Source organism: Homalodisca vitripennis, chromosome 1 (genome assembly GCF_021130785.1).
Source record: "Homalodisca vitripennis isolate AUS2020 chromosome 1, UT_GWSS_2.1, whole genome shotgun sequence".
In the NCBI taxonomy this organism is placed as follows: Eukaryota; Metazoa; Arthropoda; class Insecta; order Hemiptera; family Cicadellidae; genus Homalodisca; species Homalodisca vitripennis.
The window spans coordinates 61,144,336-61,163,105 of record NC_060207.1 but is presented as its reverse complement, the minus strand read 5'-3'; the positions used below and the strand labels follow the sequence as shown (position 1 = coordinate 61,163,105).

Genomic DNA, 18,770 nt, shown 5'->3' with positions numbered 1-18,770 from the left:
TAACCTCGGATTTGTCTCTGTGGGTCTTTATTTAATGAAAAATAATATTTTGTAATGGATACCCACCATCCCATATCTGTCACAAAGCATAACTGAGTACCTTCTCTATCGTTGTCTTTGGTCATCATAATTATCCTTCTATTGGATTGTTCCCTCAAACCTCGTGATTTTCTTTTCTGAAGAGCTGTATCTGTCATGGATAGGTAGTCCTGAGTTTTATTTGTAGTAAAACTTTTCTTCTCTAAACTTGCTCCAAACTTCAGGACAAATGTTTAAGAGTACTGGTTGCTAGATCAGAAATATTAGAGTGATCCACTGTAGGGGACAGGCTAAAACCATTGTTATACCATCTCTCAGCACCATTGCTCATATCCAGAGGGGCTTATAGCAAGCCCTCCCTTGCTTCTTTGTGTCCTATATTTTCTTTCTCCTCTTTTATTCTTCCTCTGGCCTATGCTCTTGTGCTTTCTGATTTTGAAATTGAAACCTCAAGATTAGGGTCCCCACTATCAGAGCTCTGCTGTGAACCAGAATGAGCTGATAGTTCTCATCAGAGCATCAGACCCACTCTTTAAGAGACAGAAATATCTCGCTTTTAGTCCCCATTTATCCAACCTTGTGTCTTTTGCAACATATACTTTTATCAGTTGTGAATGCCATAACACTAATCCACCCCCACTAAGAAATCCCATAATATCCAGCCCCTCTCAGACGTATGGTACCTAATTTCTGAGCACAATCCTATTGTCATTAACTGATTTACCGTCGGAAGAAGATTTTCAACAGTTTTCAAGAATTGCTAGAGTCACTACCGCAACTACTAGTCTGGCGTGCCACCCTGGTATTTTTCCAGTTCCTGTCTAGTCGAAATTTATAAGCAGCCAACGAAGGTGGCTCTGGTTGATGACTATTCATTTTATCTTCACTTATAAAATTTAAAAGCTCTGTATACAGTTGCAAGTTGTAGATGATTCAGCCATTGTCAGCTCTGTTTCTTTAAATTGTAATTACAAATGAAAACTGGGTTTAAAATTCTGAATGGTCATGAAATTAGAGGTCACCTAATGTCATTTACCTTATTGATGGAGATTAATAATTGTAAACCCTATAATGACTGTGTTTTATAGTGTATGAAGTAAAATTTTCTATTTTTATTGTAGCATTTATTTTTGTTTACTGCTTATCATTATTATAAGTTGTTCTTAACATGATACAATGTATTATCATTGCATGTAGTAGTAATTTTAAAAGAATTTATTTTATTCCAGGAGCCAGTTTCAGTTGTGTCATCATTTCCCACTCCAGCACATTTGGTAAGTTAATTTAAATAATGATGCTTGTTAATCTATTTATCAAGTGTTAACATTTTCCCTGCATATTAAGTAACTGGTTAACTACTATGGGCACATATGAGTTAAATCTGCTTAGAGCTTTTTATTTGCTCAACATGTAACAGAAAGATTTTAGAGTATATTTGTGTGAATGTTTTTTATTTAAATATATCAACCTATTATTGTCTTTCTTGTATAGTTAAGACTGAGATTAAACAAAATAAATAAATTAACCCTTTGACCGCTGTGAGCCACTATAGTGGCTTGATCGCCATGGGCCACTATAGTGGCTCGCCGTATGCGGTACCTTGAGTGCCGCGGGCCACTATAGAGGCTCTGTGAACTTTACGCCTTTGTCCTTATAGTTTAAACATAATATATATTTAAATATATTTATATCAACTTTGAATTGTATTGCTCTGCTTCATTTCAACTATAAAATATTGATATTTACTTGTTTCTATAGTAACAAGTGTATCTTCATCCTACAGCGGAATTTTTGAAATTTTTTGAATTTTACTTAAATTACATTATTTTATGCAATTTTTGTGGAATATATTTGTAACTTTTTATATGCTCAAAACAATACGTACTTTTAGGTTAAAAAACGTTATTTGAGCCCAAGTTACTTATTCAGTGTGTTTTTGGACCTCAAACTTTAGATTTTTTTTTAATTACGACAGGCATACATACTACTAAACAAATGTAAAAAAAAATAAAACTGTAATTTATTACATCAACTGAAAGTACATCTCTTCCCCTCAAAAACAAAACCAAAACTAAAAGGCTAGCTCAAAATTTACGAATGTTATGTAATTTAATATGTTACCATGCAAAAACGGGTGATTTTGCCGTGGCGGTATTGGATCCGTGCGGTGCTCAAACGTCTGGCGGTCTAGCGAGCGACGGCGCACTAAGGGTTAAATGTAACAAAAATTAATAAAATGTGTGTAGAATTATAAATTGTACTTGCTTAACCCTTTTACTGCCAGACAATTTTGTTACTACATGCGCCCAACCTGCCAGGCTGTTCATCATGGGCATGTACCCAAACTGCCAGGCCAATTTTGGACATTTTGCAATGTTTCACATAAAAATTCATAGCTTTGCTATTTATAGTCATTGAAAGCTAAATAATGCTTTGTTTTTTTCCTCAAGAAATGTAGTATTTAATACAATAGCTAAATGTGCAATTCAGGAACTTATAATATTTTTGAAACAAAATATGTACTTACCTTTTATATAAATTTTTTTTTTTTTAGTTTGACTTGAGATTATATTTTGTAAACTTCATTCAATATAAATTAAAGTGTTTTATTTTGAAGCTCAATACTATTTTAAGCAAATTAAAAAAGAAACTATGTAAATATCTTTAAAATTATAGTTTTTATGAGTGTTTTTATGACCTATTACAAACTCACAAAATTTAAAGGCAATCTGAAAAACCACACTGTAACAACTGCTTCACCAAGTTATTGTCTTATTCAACTATTCTAAACTGTTTTATTATTCTTTTCAACTTAAAAATAGTTCTTAGAATATTTTCTTAGGCTATTTACAATCATTCTTGTCATATTATAGTATAAAAAATGTAAAAATACAGGTACGTAACATTTTTACTAACGTTTTTTGCGTGTTGTAACTGCATGATGTAGGACGGATCAAATGTTTTACACAATAAAAAAATGTTGTAATAAAACTGTCACTTCAAGAAACAACTAATCTAATATTTACACTGTATTGAGACTGTCTTTTGTCGTAGTAGTGGATTTTAGTGTGATAGCCCGCTTGTCACTGTCAACATTAGTATCCGCGTAATTATGAAAACGTGGACAAATACGCGTGATAGAACCGTCTCCATCCTCAATAACACTATCGACATCAATTTTATCACTTCCAATTTCTAATAATAGTCTATCTCATTCAGGTGATCGTAAATTGTCACCCATTTCATTTACGTACACGCACACGAGGCAAAGGAAAATCGAACACCACGACTGTACGCCTCAGACAAATTATTTGTCGCAAATAATAACGTTATTGCCGATAACGAGGGAAGTATTTGTGGACGAGTACCAGGAAAACAGACTATAAATATCTCCGAGGCTTATAACACCGATAAGCGTTCAAAACAAATGAGTCATCCGTACCACGTCATCCGCGTGAGGGTCACGTCATTGTGCTTTTGGTCCACGCCTCGCTCCGCGTCACCCTCACGTCGTTGATCCGCAATGAGTTAATAGAATATTACTTTACAACATGTGTTACGTATTCTGTGCTTCATTCTGAACACAGTAAACACAAATAAAAGACAATTATGTGAACTTCTATATTATTAATTAATTATTTTACGAACGTCCGGAAAAAAGGACGCTGGCAGTTTAGGCGTAGATTACCGACGTCCGGTTTTAAGGTCGTTGGCAGTTTAGGTATAGTTTTACAACGTCCTTAAAACAGGACGTTGGCAGTGAAAGGGTTAATATGAGGGTAGGCTGTGAAAAGTAGTGCACACATGCTTGTAGAACCCTAACGAAAAAAAATAGCGAGATCGGGTAAAAAGTACAATTCCTAAGCTTCACATTCATTCATTTATTTTAAAACATAGTCACCATTAAGACACAAATTTCTCCCAACATGTAACAAGGTTTTTATTCCGTCACTGAAAAATTCTTCAGATTTTTCTTGATCCAGAGTGCTATAGCTACTTTTACCACACCATCTGAATTGCAATGAGTACCCTTGAGATCTCTCTTGAGAAGAGGTAAAAAATAAAAATCGCAGGGGGCTAGATTGGGAGAATAGGGAGGGTGTGGAATTGAATCAAACTTCAGCATTCTCATTGCTTTGTCAGTTGCGTGCGAAATGTGCGGACGAGTGTTGTCATGTTGCAAGATTATTGGTTTTGAACTTTTATCATTGCAGGAGAACCCAAATGTTGATATTCAGTGCTTTGTCTTTTCTCTTCTCGGTCATAATGGTGCATCCATGACTCGTTCCCCATCACAAAATTCATCCAGTCTCCCTTCGTCATGGTAGTGCTGCAAAAGAATCATTTGCACTGAATATTGAATCAGATCCAATCAGCTCTTGGTACTCAAAAGGTTGACATTTGAAAAAACAACACAAATTAAGTTAATCAAAAGGCTAATTCTCATACCAAATTACACTCTATCCACACACCTTTTGTTCACTTAACATGTTAGCTGCCAACCCTGAAAATTACATTTTAGCGCTAAAGCGCCAAATTTTTAAAAGATAAATTGTTGTAACCTTTTGTTATTTTTCTCTTCTTTTGTTACTAATAAACATGATTTATGTATATTTATTACGTTTATAAAGCGTCGTGCACATTGGCTCGACAGTGTTTTTTATAAGGCGATATATTACATAAATCATTTGCCGCCGGGCCTATACGCCCGACACCTGATTCAGGGATATTCCGTTTTGTTGGTGTGCAGCCTGAATAATTCCCGCGCTTTAGTTCTCTGTCTGCAGTTGCATCAGCTTACTTCTAACCCGCCTTTTCCACATAGCTGAGTGCCAATTGACGCGTTTTGTTACTGGAATCCTACATTGTGTTTTTTTATAAGTAATGTTTTGATAGTTGTGCATGTGTGCTAGTGATCGGTAAAAATGAGTGGTGAGTGGTCTTCCCCGGGTGAATTGTTTGTCGGTATAAGTGATGATGACAGTGTGGAGTCAATGGTGGTTAGTGATATACCGGATGACACTGATAGCGACCTAGACTTTATTCCTGGTACTGATTCAGAATATAAATCTGATGCCAATCAAGAATCAGACGTGGAACTTAATTCTACTGATGCTAATGGAACAGTTACAGATATCACAGGTACTTCTTTTATTTCTACAAACACCAAGGACAATGGTTTGGGCTGGGAAATGTTTGAGGGTAAGCAGAAAACGTTTCAGTTCACTCAGACAACAAAGTTTAATTTTTTTTACCGAACAACAAAAAACCAATAGATTTTTTTCGTCATTACTTGACAGATGAAGTAGTTGAACTTATGGTTGTAGAAACTAATCATAATGCAAATGAAGTAATTTCAAAGCTGCGAGTAAGTCGTAAGAGTAGGCTAAAAGACTGGAAAAATACCAATCATGGGGAAATGAAAAAATGTATTGGCCTTCTTTTATATATGGGTTTAGTAGGACTTCCAAGAATCAGTGATTATTGGTCAAAAAACCCTTTGTATAAATTTTCAGTTGCCCGAAAAATAATGAGTAGAAACAGGTTTCAGTTACTTTTACATTTCTGGCATTTTAACGGTAATGAAAACCTCAAAAGAGATGGGCGGATTGGTAAAATAAAACCTCTACTTCTAGCACTTAACAATTTATTCTTCACTTTGAAAGTAGCAGAGCAAGATTTAGTTATTGATGAAACTATGGTGCCGTTTCGTGGTAGACTAGGTTCCCGGCAGTATATTCCCGGAAAGGCCCACAAGTATGGGATAAAAATATTCAAGCTGTGTGATAAAACGGGTTATACTATACTTATGCAGTAAAAGTATATGGGGAAAGGTACTGTAGAAGTGACGAAAGACAGTTCTGTTGTGACTAAAGTGGTACTGGAACTCATGACAAACTTTAAATAAAGGCCACAAGTATATACGGACAACTACTACACATCAGTAGAATTGGCTAATGCTTTGTTGTCAAATAAAACGCATCTTGCTGGTACCGTGAGAAAAAAGTAGTAAAGGCCTACCAAACAACCTTTTAAAACAAAAATTTAGTAAAGGTGAAATGGTTTGTTCCGAAAATAAAGATGGTGTAGTTGTTACAAAGTGGAAAGACAAAAGGGAGGTACACATGCTTTCCACATTCCATAGGCCAGAGTACGTCGTCCTTGACCTATAAAACCTTGGAGGGCCAAATGTAATGAAGCCATTAGTCATAGTTGACTACAATAAGGTGAAAGTTGGAATAGACGTATCTGATCAAATGTCATCATATAACACTGCAGTACGGAAGACAATGCATTGGTTCCACAAACTAGCTGAAGAACTTCTTCTTGGAACTGCAGTGGTCTATAGTTGGTTGGCCTACAATAATTTTCTTAACCACACTACATCTCATAATAAAAAAAAAACAAAACAGTCTCTATCACTAAGTTCAGAGAAGAATTGGCCTGTTCATTGATGAACGTGCAGGAAGAGCCACACATTCCAGATGTGACCACTACAGGGCACCACTACCTGACGTCATCTGCTTTTCTTGGTGGAGGAGTACAAAAACGCGGACAAAGAAAGGTGTGCAAGTTGTGCTACAAAAATGTATCAGAGGAAAAAGGACATAAGGTAGCAAGAAATTTGACACAAGTAACTACGTTTTGCAGTGAATGTCCCGAAAAAACCATTTTTGTGTGAAACATGCTTCAAAATTATACACAAATAGTATATCTTCATTCATTTTTTGTATAGGGTAATTTTGTATTTACTATTTTTCTTTACTTATAAGAATTGAATTATTTGAATAGTAAGGAAAGCACAAAATATGAAAATAAATAAGATACAACTTTGTATTTACTTTTTGTGAAACTTATGAAATAAATCTCTTTTTACTGTAAAATAACAAATCATATATTTTATTCTTCCTGGTAGCAATAATAAGGCTAAAACCTTATTATTTTATATTAAAAATACCCGTCGGGCAATGTGGCCCGACAAAAATGTCCAATGTACCAATCTCATTCATATACTAATAACGAAAATAAACACAACAAACAACGTTCTGTTAATAGCAGAACTCTTCATAGTTCAATCAGTTTCAGTTAGAGTCGTCAGGGTGCAGCACAGGCACGAAGGTAATCAAAATGGCGGGTAACGTCTTTGTTATGTTGTCGGGCCACTTTACCCAACGTGCAATCTCTTAAAGACGTAGAGCGTCGGTCCATTTTGCCTGACGTGGCAGCTAACGTGTTAAGCTCGACTCTTTACACCTCTCGATTAAGTGTTTACTTCTGTTGACAGGTTTACAATGCAACTGATGAACTTGGTGTGTTGTGTGAGAAGTTGGTGGCAGAAGTGGAACACCTGATGCAAGCGATCATGTCCAGTGGCCAGGCAGTGGGTGTACTTGGACCAAATAACAGCAACATTGTTACGAACCTACACGCACTCATAGAGTACCTCATGCTGGCTCGCCGTACTCGTGACCCCCTGCCTACTGTCTCCCTCATCCAGAAGGTCAGTAGTAGGTTGAAAGTAATGTCATCACCACATCCGTTCACAATTAGTTGATCATTGATCCCATCTATATGATATATAGGATTTTCTTCCAGTTTGGCTCATCTCCAATTATTGTAGTACTTCTCCATTCTTTATGGTCAAGTTTATTGTAATTTAACATCTTATAAAATGTGGACGAGTAGAGTAAAAATGATACTGAGAAATATTTCTGATATCATTTGAAGATTTTGAAGATATTGTAGACATTAATTAATTTCTGATGGCTTTTACAATGTTTGCATGATACAAACATTACCTCTTTGTATTAAAAATACAAAGAGGTGATTTAAAATACATTGGCCAAACGAAAAGAAAGTTAAAACAGAGCTAAGGAACATAGGGCATGTTTAAAATACCAACAGGAAGAAAGATCACTCTTTTTCAAATGCAAAATTATTAAAAGAAGTACAAAATAAAAAATTCCTTGATGCATATGAAACAATTTTAATAAAAAAGAACCAAAATAATCTGGTAAACAACGAACCTGGGCCTTTTCAAAATTCACCGTTATTTTATTTGTTTTAACTAAATATAAACTTTATTTTAATATATACATATAACATACTGTGCTGTCATAGAATATTACCTCTTTGTATTTTTAATGACATATGTTTTTATTTAGTACAAAATTGTTTATGTTACTATTGTCATTATTACTTTTGTTCAGTTGTGTGAGTCCGAAGATGTACTCATTGAGTACGAAAGGCCTCACAAAAATAAAAACTTTATATTATTGGAGAGTTTGTTTAAATTAATAGATAATTTCCAATAAGACAAGAGCTTCAAGAATGTATTAAATGTGTTGTTTTTTCTAATTTTTATAAAATAAGGGTTACAATCTGCTGTATATATCAAGTGATAATAAAGAGGTTCTTTGAGTAATAGCCAATCACAGACTACCACATAGTTGCCACATTGAACACCACTGGTGACTAGTGTCAAAATATGTTAAACACAATACCTATCAGAATATAAGGCCTCAGTGCTCAACTCAGCTAAGCTCAAGCATTATGTTGTAATCGTTTTATTTTGATCTTGCTGATAATAATAAACTTATTTTATAAATTCAATGAACTAAATAATGGCAACAACTACCATTTAAATTTTCTGGCACATCTTTAAAGTATGAATAACCAATTCTAATCTTGATATATATTAATTGTGTTAGCTATATTTCCATATTGTGTAAACCAAAAAAATTACATGACTGTTATAAAATAAACCTGAGGTCTTGGATGCTTTATTAAAGTTTAGTAACAGTTGATGATTGAAAATTGTTTTAGTTACAGTTTCCTAGTAATTAAGCATTTATATCTTATCACAAATTTAGGCTATTTTGATAAAATCATTAATAATATAAATAATTAAATTATAAACATAAAATGTATGCAATTAATAACCATTTAGTAACCTGCCAAAAATATCCCTTAGTAGTGCCTATCACATAACAAAATAAAATTCTGGAGCCTAATAAAAAATGTCAGGGAGCCATAAATATTATTAATTAATTTGCAAAGATGTAATCTATAAACTAAAAACTGGTGTTCGAAGCCAGGTTGTCCAATTCTAAGTTTGATCTATTTATAACTATAAGATATCATTTGACAGTTACAATGATAATACTGTAAAACTTGTTCTCAGTAGTCATTATCCATGTAGTGTAATGTATGAAATAGTTTTAGCGTTACTATAGCTATACTGATGAAAGATTTAAGAATTTTGCGTATATAACAGATTTTAAACCATTTAGGAATTTATCTGATTACTACTACAGTATCTAAAGATTTATTACAGCTTTCTCCTTTTACTAAAAAAACTCATATCACAATTTTTATGATTGTCTTTGATACATCATATATTTTATTAATTATTAGTCTATCCTTAAAAAATAGATTATAACATGATTTGATGTATAGTAAATAAAGGGATATTATGTAATTAAAAATTTACCAGAAACATCTCTACGTATTGACTCTGCATAATATTTGCAGAGTATTCCATCTTCATCATCTGTGGGATAATATGTGGCTTGTATTAAAGAAGTCATACTATTTTCTAAGCTAGTTACATATTTATTCCTCTTTGTCGTGCACACAAATGTACTTAGAATACTAGTAGCTCTAAGTTGTAGGTGGTTATATTGTGTGTTAAGATTTACCAGGGACTGTTTACAAAATATATATTAATGACATTCAACAGCTGTTAAAAGTGACAATCACACGTTATTTTTAATGACAACTGTTGAACTACCAAATTTTAAAATATTGTGGTTTAAAGAACATGTCATTTTTCGTGGCTCCTCTTTCAATGGACTTCTTTGCAGGTGCTTTCTGTAGTATTTGAACAAATGTAATGAGAACCAAAATACTTATATATAAGTTAAGAATCAAGAGCTTATGTTGGTAACGGCAAATAAAAACTGAATAAGTATGAACAGAACTTTACTATGGTTCACTCTGTAATAGTATGGAATCATACAAATTAGTTATGTTATATAATTAGAACATAAAATACATTTTTATATATCTTGCTGTGGTATGGAAAGGGAGAAGATTTTGCACTGAAAAATAATTTGATTTACCTTCCTCTCAGCACATATAACCGTACAATAAATAAAATTAGTTTGTTTCAAACTATCAATAAACAACAGGATTATTGTAAGTATTGTATACCATTGGTTTGTGCTAATTAGTAATGAATGTGTGCAGGTGGTAGAAGGACTGTTAGACCCCGGAGCACTGCCCAGTGAGCCAGACCTGGCCATCCGCTATAGGGAGCTTCTGTTGCGCATGCTCAAGTGCCTGCAAGACACTCGGCTTTTTGGTGTCAAATTTGTCAATAACCATGTTGCAAGGTTTGTTAACTTCTCCTGTGAGAAAGTTAAATATTAATATTGTGTAATCTGTTTGCAGCTTTATACCAATCAAATAAAATATTCTAAAACAGTAAAACTGAAATTTTTAATATTTGGCTATCATAATAATATATTCGTTCATTAGCAACATACTAGGTATGTTCAAAAAGTAATGAGAATTTTCATTTTTTGAACAAATATTTATAAATAACATTAGTAATGAAATTAAATGGAAAATGCCTTTATTAAAGAGCCGGAGTTAGGGCTGTACAGCCCAACCTCAAATAATGTTTTTACCTTAAAAATAGTTCATTAGATATTATGCACTTGTGCCAATGCTTCTTCTAATTCTCGAAACACTTCTCAGACTCGATCTTTTTCAGAGATCACTTTTAATGTGTCTCCACTGGGATGATTGAGCCTCAGTTTCTATGTCATATTTGTAAACCCATATTACGTCACCTATTATAACATATTTCAGTAATTCTACATCGTCGTTTACTTCATTTAGTGACTCCTGGGTAACTTCTTTTCACCGCTGTTTTTGTTCAAAATTCATCAATTTTGGAACAAATTTGGCTGCCATTTATGTCATGAGCCAATTGATATGTCAAAATCATTAGTGACTTGCCTGATTGTAATACAGCGATTATTCATAACTGTTTCTTCCACATTTTCTTGCTGGGGTGTCTGGAGCGTTCATCATCTTCAATGTCTTCACGGCCATCTTTGAAATATTTATACCAGTTGTAAACCTTTGTTTTCTCATAGCACACTCACTGTAATCTTTTGTTAACATTTCCCACACTTTTTTGTTATACTTTATTTCATTTTTCACTCTAAATTTGATACAAATTCTTTAATCTATTTTTAACAAACACAAATCACTGAGTTCATAAATCACATCTAACCTTAGCAGTTGCCACTGAAAAAGTACACAATGAATACAGCTTGAAATTTTATTATACTTCAGGAGCATGAGTACCAACATAATAAAAATAATCTTGACAATCGGTCTCTCCAAACTCTCTAAACTTATAATTTCCTGTTACTTTTTGAACACACCTCATATATCTATATTGCTATTGTGTTTTTAGAAGCCAGTCAGGAGGAACAAGTTTGATCACAACAAAGTAGGGATGTTCCAACTGTCACTGCTGGAAGGCAACAGCTTATACTCTTGAGCAAAACCTGATTGAATGAGGCGGTCTAATCTGTAAATAGTACACGTTTTGCAGTTTCCTTCTTTAGTTCCTGAAGTTGTACACTAATTAGTCTAGGACATTAGTAGCCTTAGCTTCCCAATCTCTTAATAATACGTGTTATATTTCAACTACCTCTAGTTGGATAAAATTTAAATAGTGTTTGTTTTGGGTGGTATTTTACTCGTTTAATTGTAACAAAGAACAACTAAAAGAATTTTTAATTAATTCAATTTTCTGTGTTAGGTCTAGTAATAATGTTTAATTTATATTTGGAAAAATCTGTACGTACTGAATTTTATAATTGTTTTTGATAACGTTACATATCAAGTCAAAATTGTTATATGTCATGAATCAATTGGGCTACTATCCTGTTACTTTTTTTATTAAAATAGCATCTTCATTAAAATGTAAAAAAGTGGAATACAAAAATATCAACTTCATTTATTTAATGAGATTGTATCAGTTTTTTAATACCGTAATAATGGCAGTTGTTGGTTCCTGATTGAATGTCTAGTAATTAGTGAACAACTATCGATCCATCAATATTTTATTTCAAAAGTATAAAAAACACTGCATCAATGTTATTTAGATAATGTTTTATGATCATTATGAATGCCATCATCATCATCATCATCTTCTTCTGACGTTTCCGTTATCACGGGTCGTCGTACACAGCCTCCTCCACTTTTGTCTGTCATTTCAGGTCTCCTCTTCCTCCACCTGCATTTTCTGTAGTCCCCTTCTCTCTATGTCTTTCCATACTTGATCCTCCCATCTTCCTCTCGGTCTTCCTCTTGGTCTTCTTCCTCTTTCCTCCTTCTCCAGTGCTATTCTAGGCATTCTATTATCTCCCATCCTCTTCACATGCCCCATCCACTGTATTCTTCTTCTTTCCATTGTCTCTTGCAGTGAAACTACCTTCAATCTTTCTCTGGTTATTTCGTTCCTTATTCTATCTCTTCTTGTAGTCTTCTCTATCCCTCTTAAAAATCTCATCTCTGCTCTGTGAGAATGTAAATTATGAATGTAAATATTAATATTACTGTAGTCCTAAATAATTTAATTTTAAATGGTGGTTTATAACTAATTGCTTGAACATTTCAAATAAATTTAATAGATATTTTGTAAATGTTGTTATGATATACTATAGTGTATTATTAACCTCATACCTTGAGGAACCACATGGATAAGGATAAGTTTTCAAAGAAAGGTTTAGGCTTTAGTAAACTTTTGGATTTATCCTGTAAATGATTAGAAGGTTTAATAATTCAGTTAATTGAATTGAATTGCTCAGAAGGTCTGTAAATTCATTACTGGTTTAAAAATGAAAAGTAGTTGCAACAAAATACTTCATACAGTAATAAAAGGTGTAAGAGAACGTTCAAACAAAATATGGTCTCTTAATTCCCTTTTATTGGTTTTCATTCAATAAAATTAGTCAGAGTAATAAAAGAAAAATGATAAGAATGTTTTTATTATTAATAGGAGTCTGTTAAAACCCCAGATAGTAAATGTTTTTTGTAAGTAAGTATCTCTTTAGTAAATTAAGTTAATCATTTTCAGATGCATGACAGAGTGCAGAGAAGAATACCGGTATAACCTGGAGGGAGTTGATTTATTGATCCGCTCCCAGCTGGTGAATATACAGCAGTATGACCAACAACTGAGCATTCTGATGGAGAATGGAATAAACTACATTGCGATTGCATTCGCCATGCAGCTGGTCCAGCACTATCTGGTAGATGACCGCAACAACTCTCCTGTCACCGACAATGACTTAGGCAACACCATTGAGACTCTTATCCGGATCCTGTCTCAATCACGCCAACCACCTGAGGGGTCAGTGTAACATTGCCGTCCATATCAATTATATGTGACTCTAGCAGGAAAATCTTTATTTCTGAAATAAATTAAGTGTTTTTGTTATCAATTAATTATTTATTCAATAAAACATGTTGTTGAAATTGAACATTTTTACAATACAGTATAAAACAATTTTTGTTACCTTTGATAGCTTTAAATATATAAGATGAATATAAATACTGTAATAAAGATATTTTGTTTATTTTTTTCTATTAAAATAACTGAATTGGTTTTTATAACAGTTCCAAGAATTATATCATATAGAGTTATATTGTTTTTTAATATAAACTAAAGTTATTGTAAGTACCACTGTATAACATTTCAATTTTACTCTGTAAAAACTTGATTGTGATTATGAAACTGTCACAGGCTAGCCAACCTCATAGAGATGCTGAGAGCAAGTCATGACCAGAACATGTTGGCGGACCGTACTCCCGCTGGCCCCACGGCTCATATTCACTCTGGCATTCTCCAAGTAAGGGTAAGCAGTAACTACATTCTGTAGATATATTTATATATACAGTACATTCAAACTTACTTGAATTTTACTATTATTCTTAAAACCAAATTTTAGTCACGTAAAATAAACTATTATAGGTATTTCAATTTTGATAAGTTCACTGAACATTCTACATGAGCTTACTATATAGGATGTTCCAATATTCACTGGGGAAATGGGTGGGATTATTTAGGGAATTTTAACAATATGGAAAAGTTAGGGAATTTCACGATGGAAAGAGAAAATTGTCCAGTTATTCTTGCAGGGTGCTTACTGGTCATTGAAATCCTAGAAAAGTTAGAGATTTTCAGGAGTGTTCAAGGAAAACACCAAAAACAATCACGAATTATGGCTTTTTCACAAAAATGTTCTGTTTAAAATATGTGTTTTATGGGATTAATAAGGGACACTAGTGATGTGTTGAAGCTAAATCTCAAATTATATTTTTTTGTCAATAATATTGTTCTTTCAGTTTATATATTTCTTTATTTCGCCAGGCAAAATTATCTGTATGTTTTTTATAAGTATTAAAATTGCTTGGACTAATGAATACTACAAACACACACATACACACAGACACTAGGTTATATTATTGTAAAAATAGTTTCTTCAATCTATGCTTATATTTCCCATTTTAATAAGTGAAATATACGCTAACATATTGCTTTGTAAAGATGTTGAGATGTTGCTTTTGTACAGTACTTTTGCAATGGTTGTCAAAACAGGTTACAGATTTGTGTATTCAAAGGTCACTGAAAGTCACCAAAAGTCACTCCTTAGCAGTCGACAATCTCTCTTGTAATTTTCAAAATTTTATATTTCTCTATATACCTGAAGATTTAGAAGATGCAAGACAAGTTTTGTAGATATTCTAGGATTTTATGAGACGAGGTTGTTAATTCCAAACATTCCAATATACTGCACATATACCCGGCCTATCATTATTTTAACTTTAACTGATCTACTTGTAATTTTTCCAAGTAAATACTATCTTTTTACTAACTTTTAAACTTACTATTGCATTTTGATGAATATTTATGACCATATTTTGACACTCACATATTCATAAATAAAACTAACGGTAAAGTCAGGAAATTTCTTGAAGCCACTTTGCTGGATACCCTGAATATTAGCTACCTCACCTTGCACTCTGGAATTACCAGATTTAACGCCAAGAGATTGTGCACCACAAACAGACACTATAGTGTATAGTATAAGGCAGACTAAGTGTGATAGATTGATTATCCTGAATTACTTCTTAACATTCTTTGTGTGCAAACCACTTGACACAAGAACATCACACATTAGTGGTCTAGAGGCCATAACGCACTACACCTATTATTGCATTATGTCATCCCTCATCAGTGTGAAATAACAATTTCACACATGGAGTCAAGTGTAACCATGCATTCTGTGGCATCTAGTAATGATGTGGCAAAGCTGAATTCTCAATCTCAAATCTACTGAATCATCATCAAAGATTCAGATTTGAAAATCAATCACGGAATTCAACAGTTAAATATGTAGAAATTCATTACGTTGTTAATTATTGTCTGTATATTTATTCTACAAATTACTGGTTACAGAAACTTATTTTTGTTATTTTTTGTGTGTTAAAAAAGAAATATAAACAATCTATCGTACTTTTGTAAATAATATTTTGTGTACAGCTTTGTATTTATCTACAGTGCACACCACAAGTTTGCTACATATTGACGGTTGCTGATCGACAGTATGCAAAGTACCAATCATAAAATTTTTTAGTTGTGCTGTGTAAATATTTTGTATATAAAAATATACATCTTTTTTATCATGTACCAAATAAGAAGAAGTTAGCGGTAAAACTTAGTTGAACTTAATTAAATCAAATATAGCTATTTCCCCAAACATGCAAATTCCTTTAAAAAAAGTGGTGTTTTTGGATTACAGTTTTATATACTGGACAGTCTCCAGAAGTTTAAGAATTTGAGTAATTGAATTGGTGATGATTTTATTTAAATCAACTTAGGGTATAAACATTTTTAGAATCAGAAAATTTGGAATTATGTTTATTTGGAATCGAATTTGAAATTTAAAAATTCTGGATTTGTCCATCACTAGTGGCAGCTATTGTGTTATACCATGCTCATCAGTCACTAGTACTTGTCACAGCAAGGCACTGGATATTTGAAAGCTTTCTCGCCCTTGTAGTTAATACAACATAACCCGTATGAAATCTAATTTTGCAGAAGATCTTTTACATATAGGTCATAACTATAAGAGTTTGGAAGAAAACATAAAAATTATTGAGTTTCTCAAAAAATTCTATTCTAAAGACGTACACATTTATTTAAATTATAAAATATATTCAGTTAATATCTTAAATACAATACAAGCCAATAAAGACTGAGTTAACCCATTGCGGATCGTATTGTTTTGGCGCGTGGGCACGAATTAATTTACGGTCAGCGGCCGAATGAGCAGCAATGGTGCGCCACATCGTATGGCCTGCTGGGGTATCCATTATGTAGGAACGATAACACGCGAGCAAGGTTCCGGGGTGGCAGGGATGATGTCTGAATCATAGTCTGAATAAAGTGGCTCGGGCGAAGCGATTACAACATCCGGGCCATTGTCTAGACTAAACCCGCCAACATGTACGTCTGCGTCGTTTAGTTCTTTGTCACTAACCTCAAAAGTATTATAATAACAACTGTGGAAAACACCCAATCAAAAGCGCTAAGAAGCAGAGAGTAAACTCATATGAATGATTTTTCAACTTCGACATACAACTGCGATCTGTAGGATATTTATAAAGCTTTTGAAAACTCTAAACGTAGACCGTTGTTAAACACTCTTAGTTGACAAGTGAAGATGATCGCCCGATCTATCAGACATTACTAGAACTATTTGGAGGGAAATTTAAAAGCAGACCGCTTTTGCGACCTGAGCTCGTCATCGTGCCGTATTGAAGATAGGGAACAATAAAGTAAAAAGAAGGCCTATCCTACTAAAGGAATCCAGATGTTCTATTCAGATGGTTCATGCCTTGACTCTAGCGCAGGATTTTGAATATACAGACTAGGAGTTTACCCTAGCTGTGCCGCTGGGAAAGCACACAATGGTCTTCGAAGCGAAGTCATGGCAATAAAATCATGCATCAGAAGACTCATACAAATGAGGCCAAAAGGAGCTGAATACCTAGTACTTTCTGACAGCCAGATTGCACTAAAGGCATTTGACACCTGTTCGTTTAACTCAAAAGCGGTTTGGGAATGTAAAAATGCTTTGGTAGAACTGGCGAAGAAAAACAGTAACACTCGCTTGGGCACCCCGCTATGAGGGCATTCGTGGTAATGAAAAAGCAGATACTCTCGCCAAAATAGGAACAGTGACCCTTATGGTAGGGCCAGAGCCAGACTGCAGATTAGCTTTCTCTTACAGCAAAGCTCTTATTAAAGATTGGGAAAAGAGGATTAGATCTTTTAACTGGAGTAGGGCCTCAGAATTAAGACAATCACAGATATTTATATCTCCTTATGCTAAAGAGTGGGTATCTCTTCTAGATCAAAGTAAGGAGGATATAAGAATGATAGTAGGTATGTTGACAGGACATGGCCCCCTTTGAAAACACCCTATGAAGTCTTACTCAGACTGATGAATGCAGACTCTGTGGAGAAACAGAAGAATCAGCGGAACACATATGGCTAAGTTGTCCTGCCATATCTACAATTAGGAAAATATTCTTAGGGACATGACTTCTTGGCCCCAAAGATGTAAGAGAACAGGAGCCCTCAAATTTGACTGGCTTCTGTTATAGTCTCAAATTCTGAGGGTATTAACACAAGTAAGGGAGGCGCAAAGGTCCTTTTAGGACTAAGTGCGGAGACAACCGTTTCTTTCCGTCTGAAAATTGTGTTATAATTCTTATTTTTTTATAGTGTCTTGTGAGTTTATAATGTCACTGTGACTATGACATGGTTGCCAAAACGCATGTTAGCAATAAAAAGTTAACCCTTTGCACGCCAAGTAATTACGTATATGTTTTGCCCTAGCGCCATATTACTGAATATTTAATTTTTTGAAAACTCTAAAGCCATTTTTTTATTTGTTTAAGTAATTGATTTAAAGAATAAAAAACCATAAAATGCTTTTATGGGCATTTTTAAAACGAAATATAGATATTTTTCTATTTTAATGACCAGTAGGTATGAAATGAACGAAAACGTTATTTTGATAAAACTGTATAATTTTTACAAACGTATACCGGTACATGAAGTAGATATGATGTGTGATAAGTAAATAAATACACATTTTGGAAAACTGTTTTCTGTTTTTTTTTACGAATAATCGTCCAAAGTATGTAACCCCAAGAACGAAATCTTCAAAGTCCGGATCGTCTGCGTTAGCCATAATTATGGCAATATATTCACAAGTTACGTCAAAATAATAAATAATAGTTATTACTATAGTAATAATTTTAATAGTTCACAAGCACTAAACTTAATATAAACTAATAAAACTGTAAAAACATAAACTGTCAGTGAGCAGGAACACTAGACATAGAACTTCACGAAATGGCGGCGCTTCACGAAATGGCGGCGAGTATAATCGCTTTGGGCGTTTCGAGAAGTACGGGAAACAAAGATGAATAGAAAGAAACAGCTGTTACCGATCGATACTCCTCAAACGTTCAGTTGGCACGTTAGCTAATGCACTAGGCAGCAAAAGTGACTTTCTCTGCTATCTAGCGCCAAATTCGACAACTATTAAACTATCTTATGTTGT

General features: G+C 33.7%; 1 protein-coding gene across 1 annotated transcript in view; it reads left to right on the top strand.

Annotated features, from left to right (window-relative positions):
• The window catches only part of LOC124362806 (CCR4-NOT transcription complex subunit 1), a 150,465-nt gene that overhangs the window by 108,449 nt on the left and 23,246 nt on the right, over positions 1-18,770 (top strand). Inside the window, 5 exon segments of the mRNA XM_046817626.1 lie at positions 1,269-1,313; positions 7,325-7,540; positions 10,291-10,436; positions 13,205-13,480; positions 13,874-13,985. Of these exon segments, the coding sequence (XP_046673582.1) occupies positions 1,269-1,313; positions 7,325-7,540; positions 10,291-10,436; positions 13,205-13,480; positions 13,874-13,985 (795 nt within the window).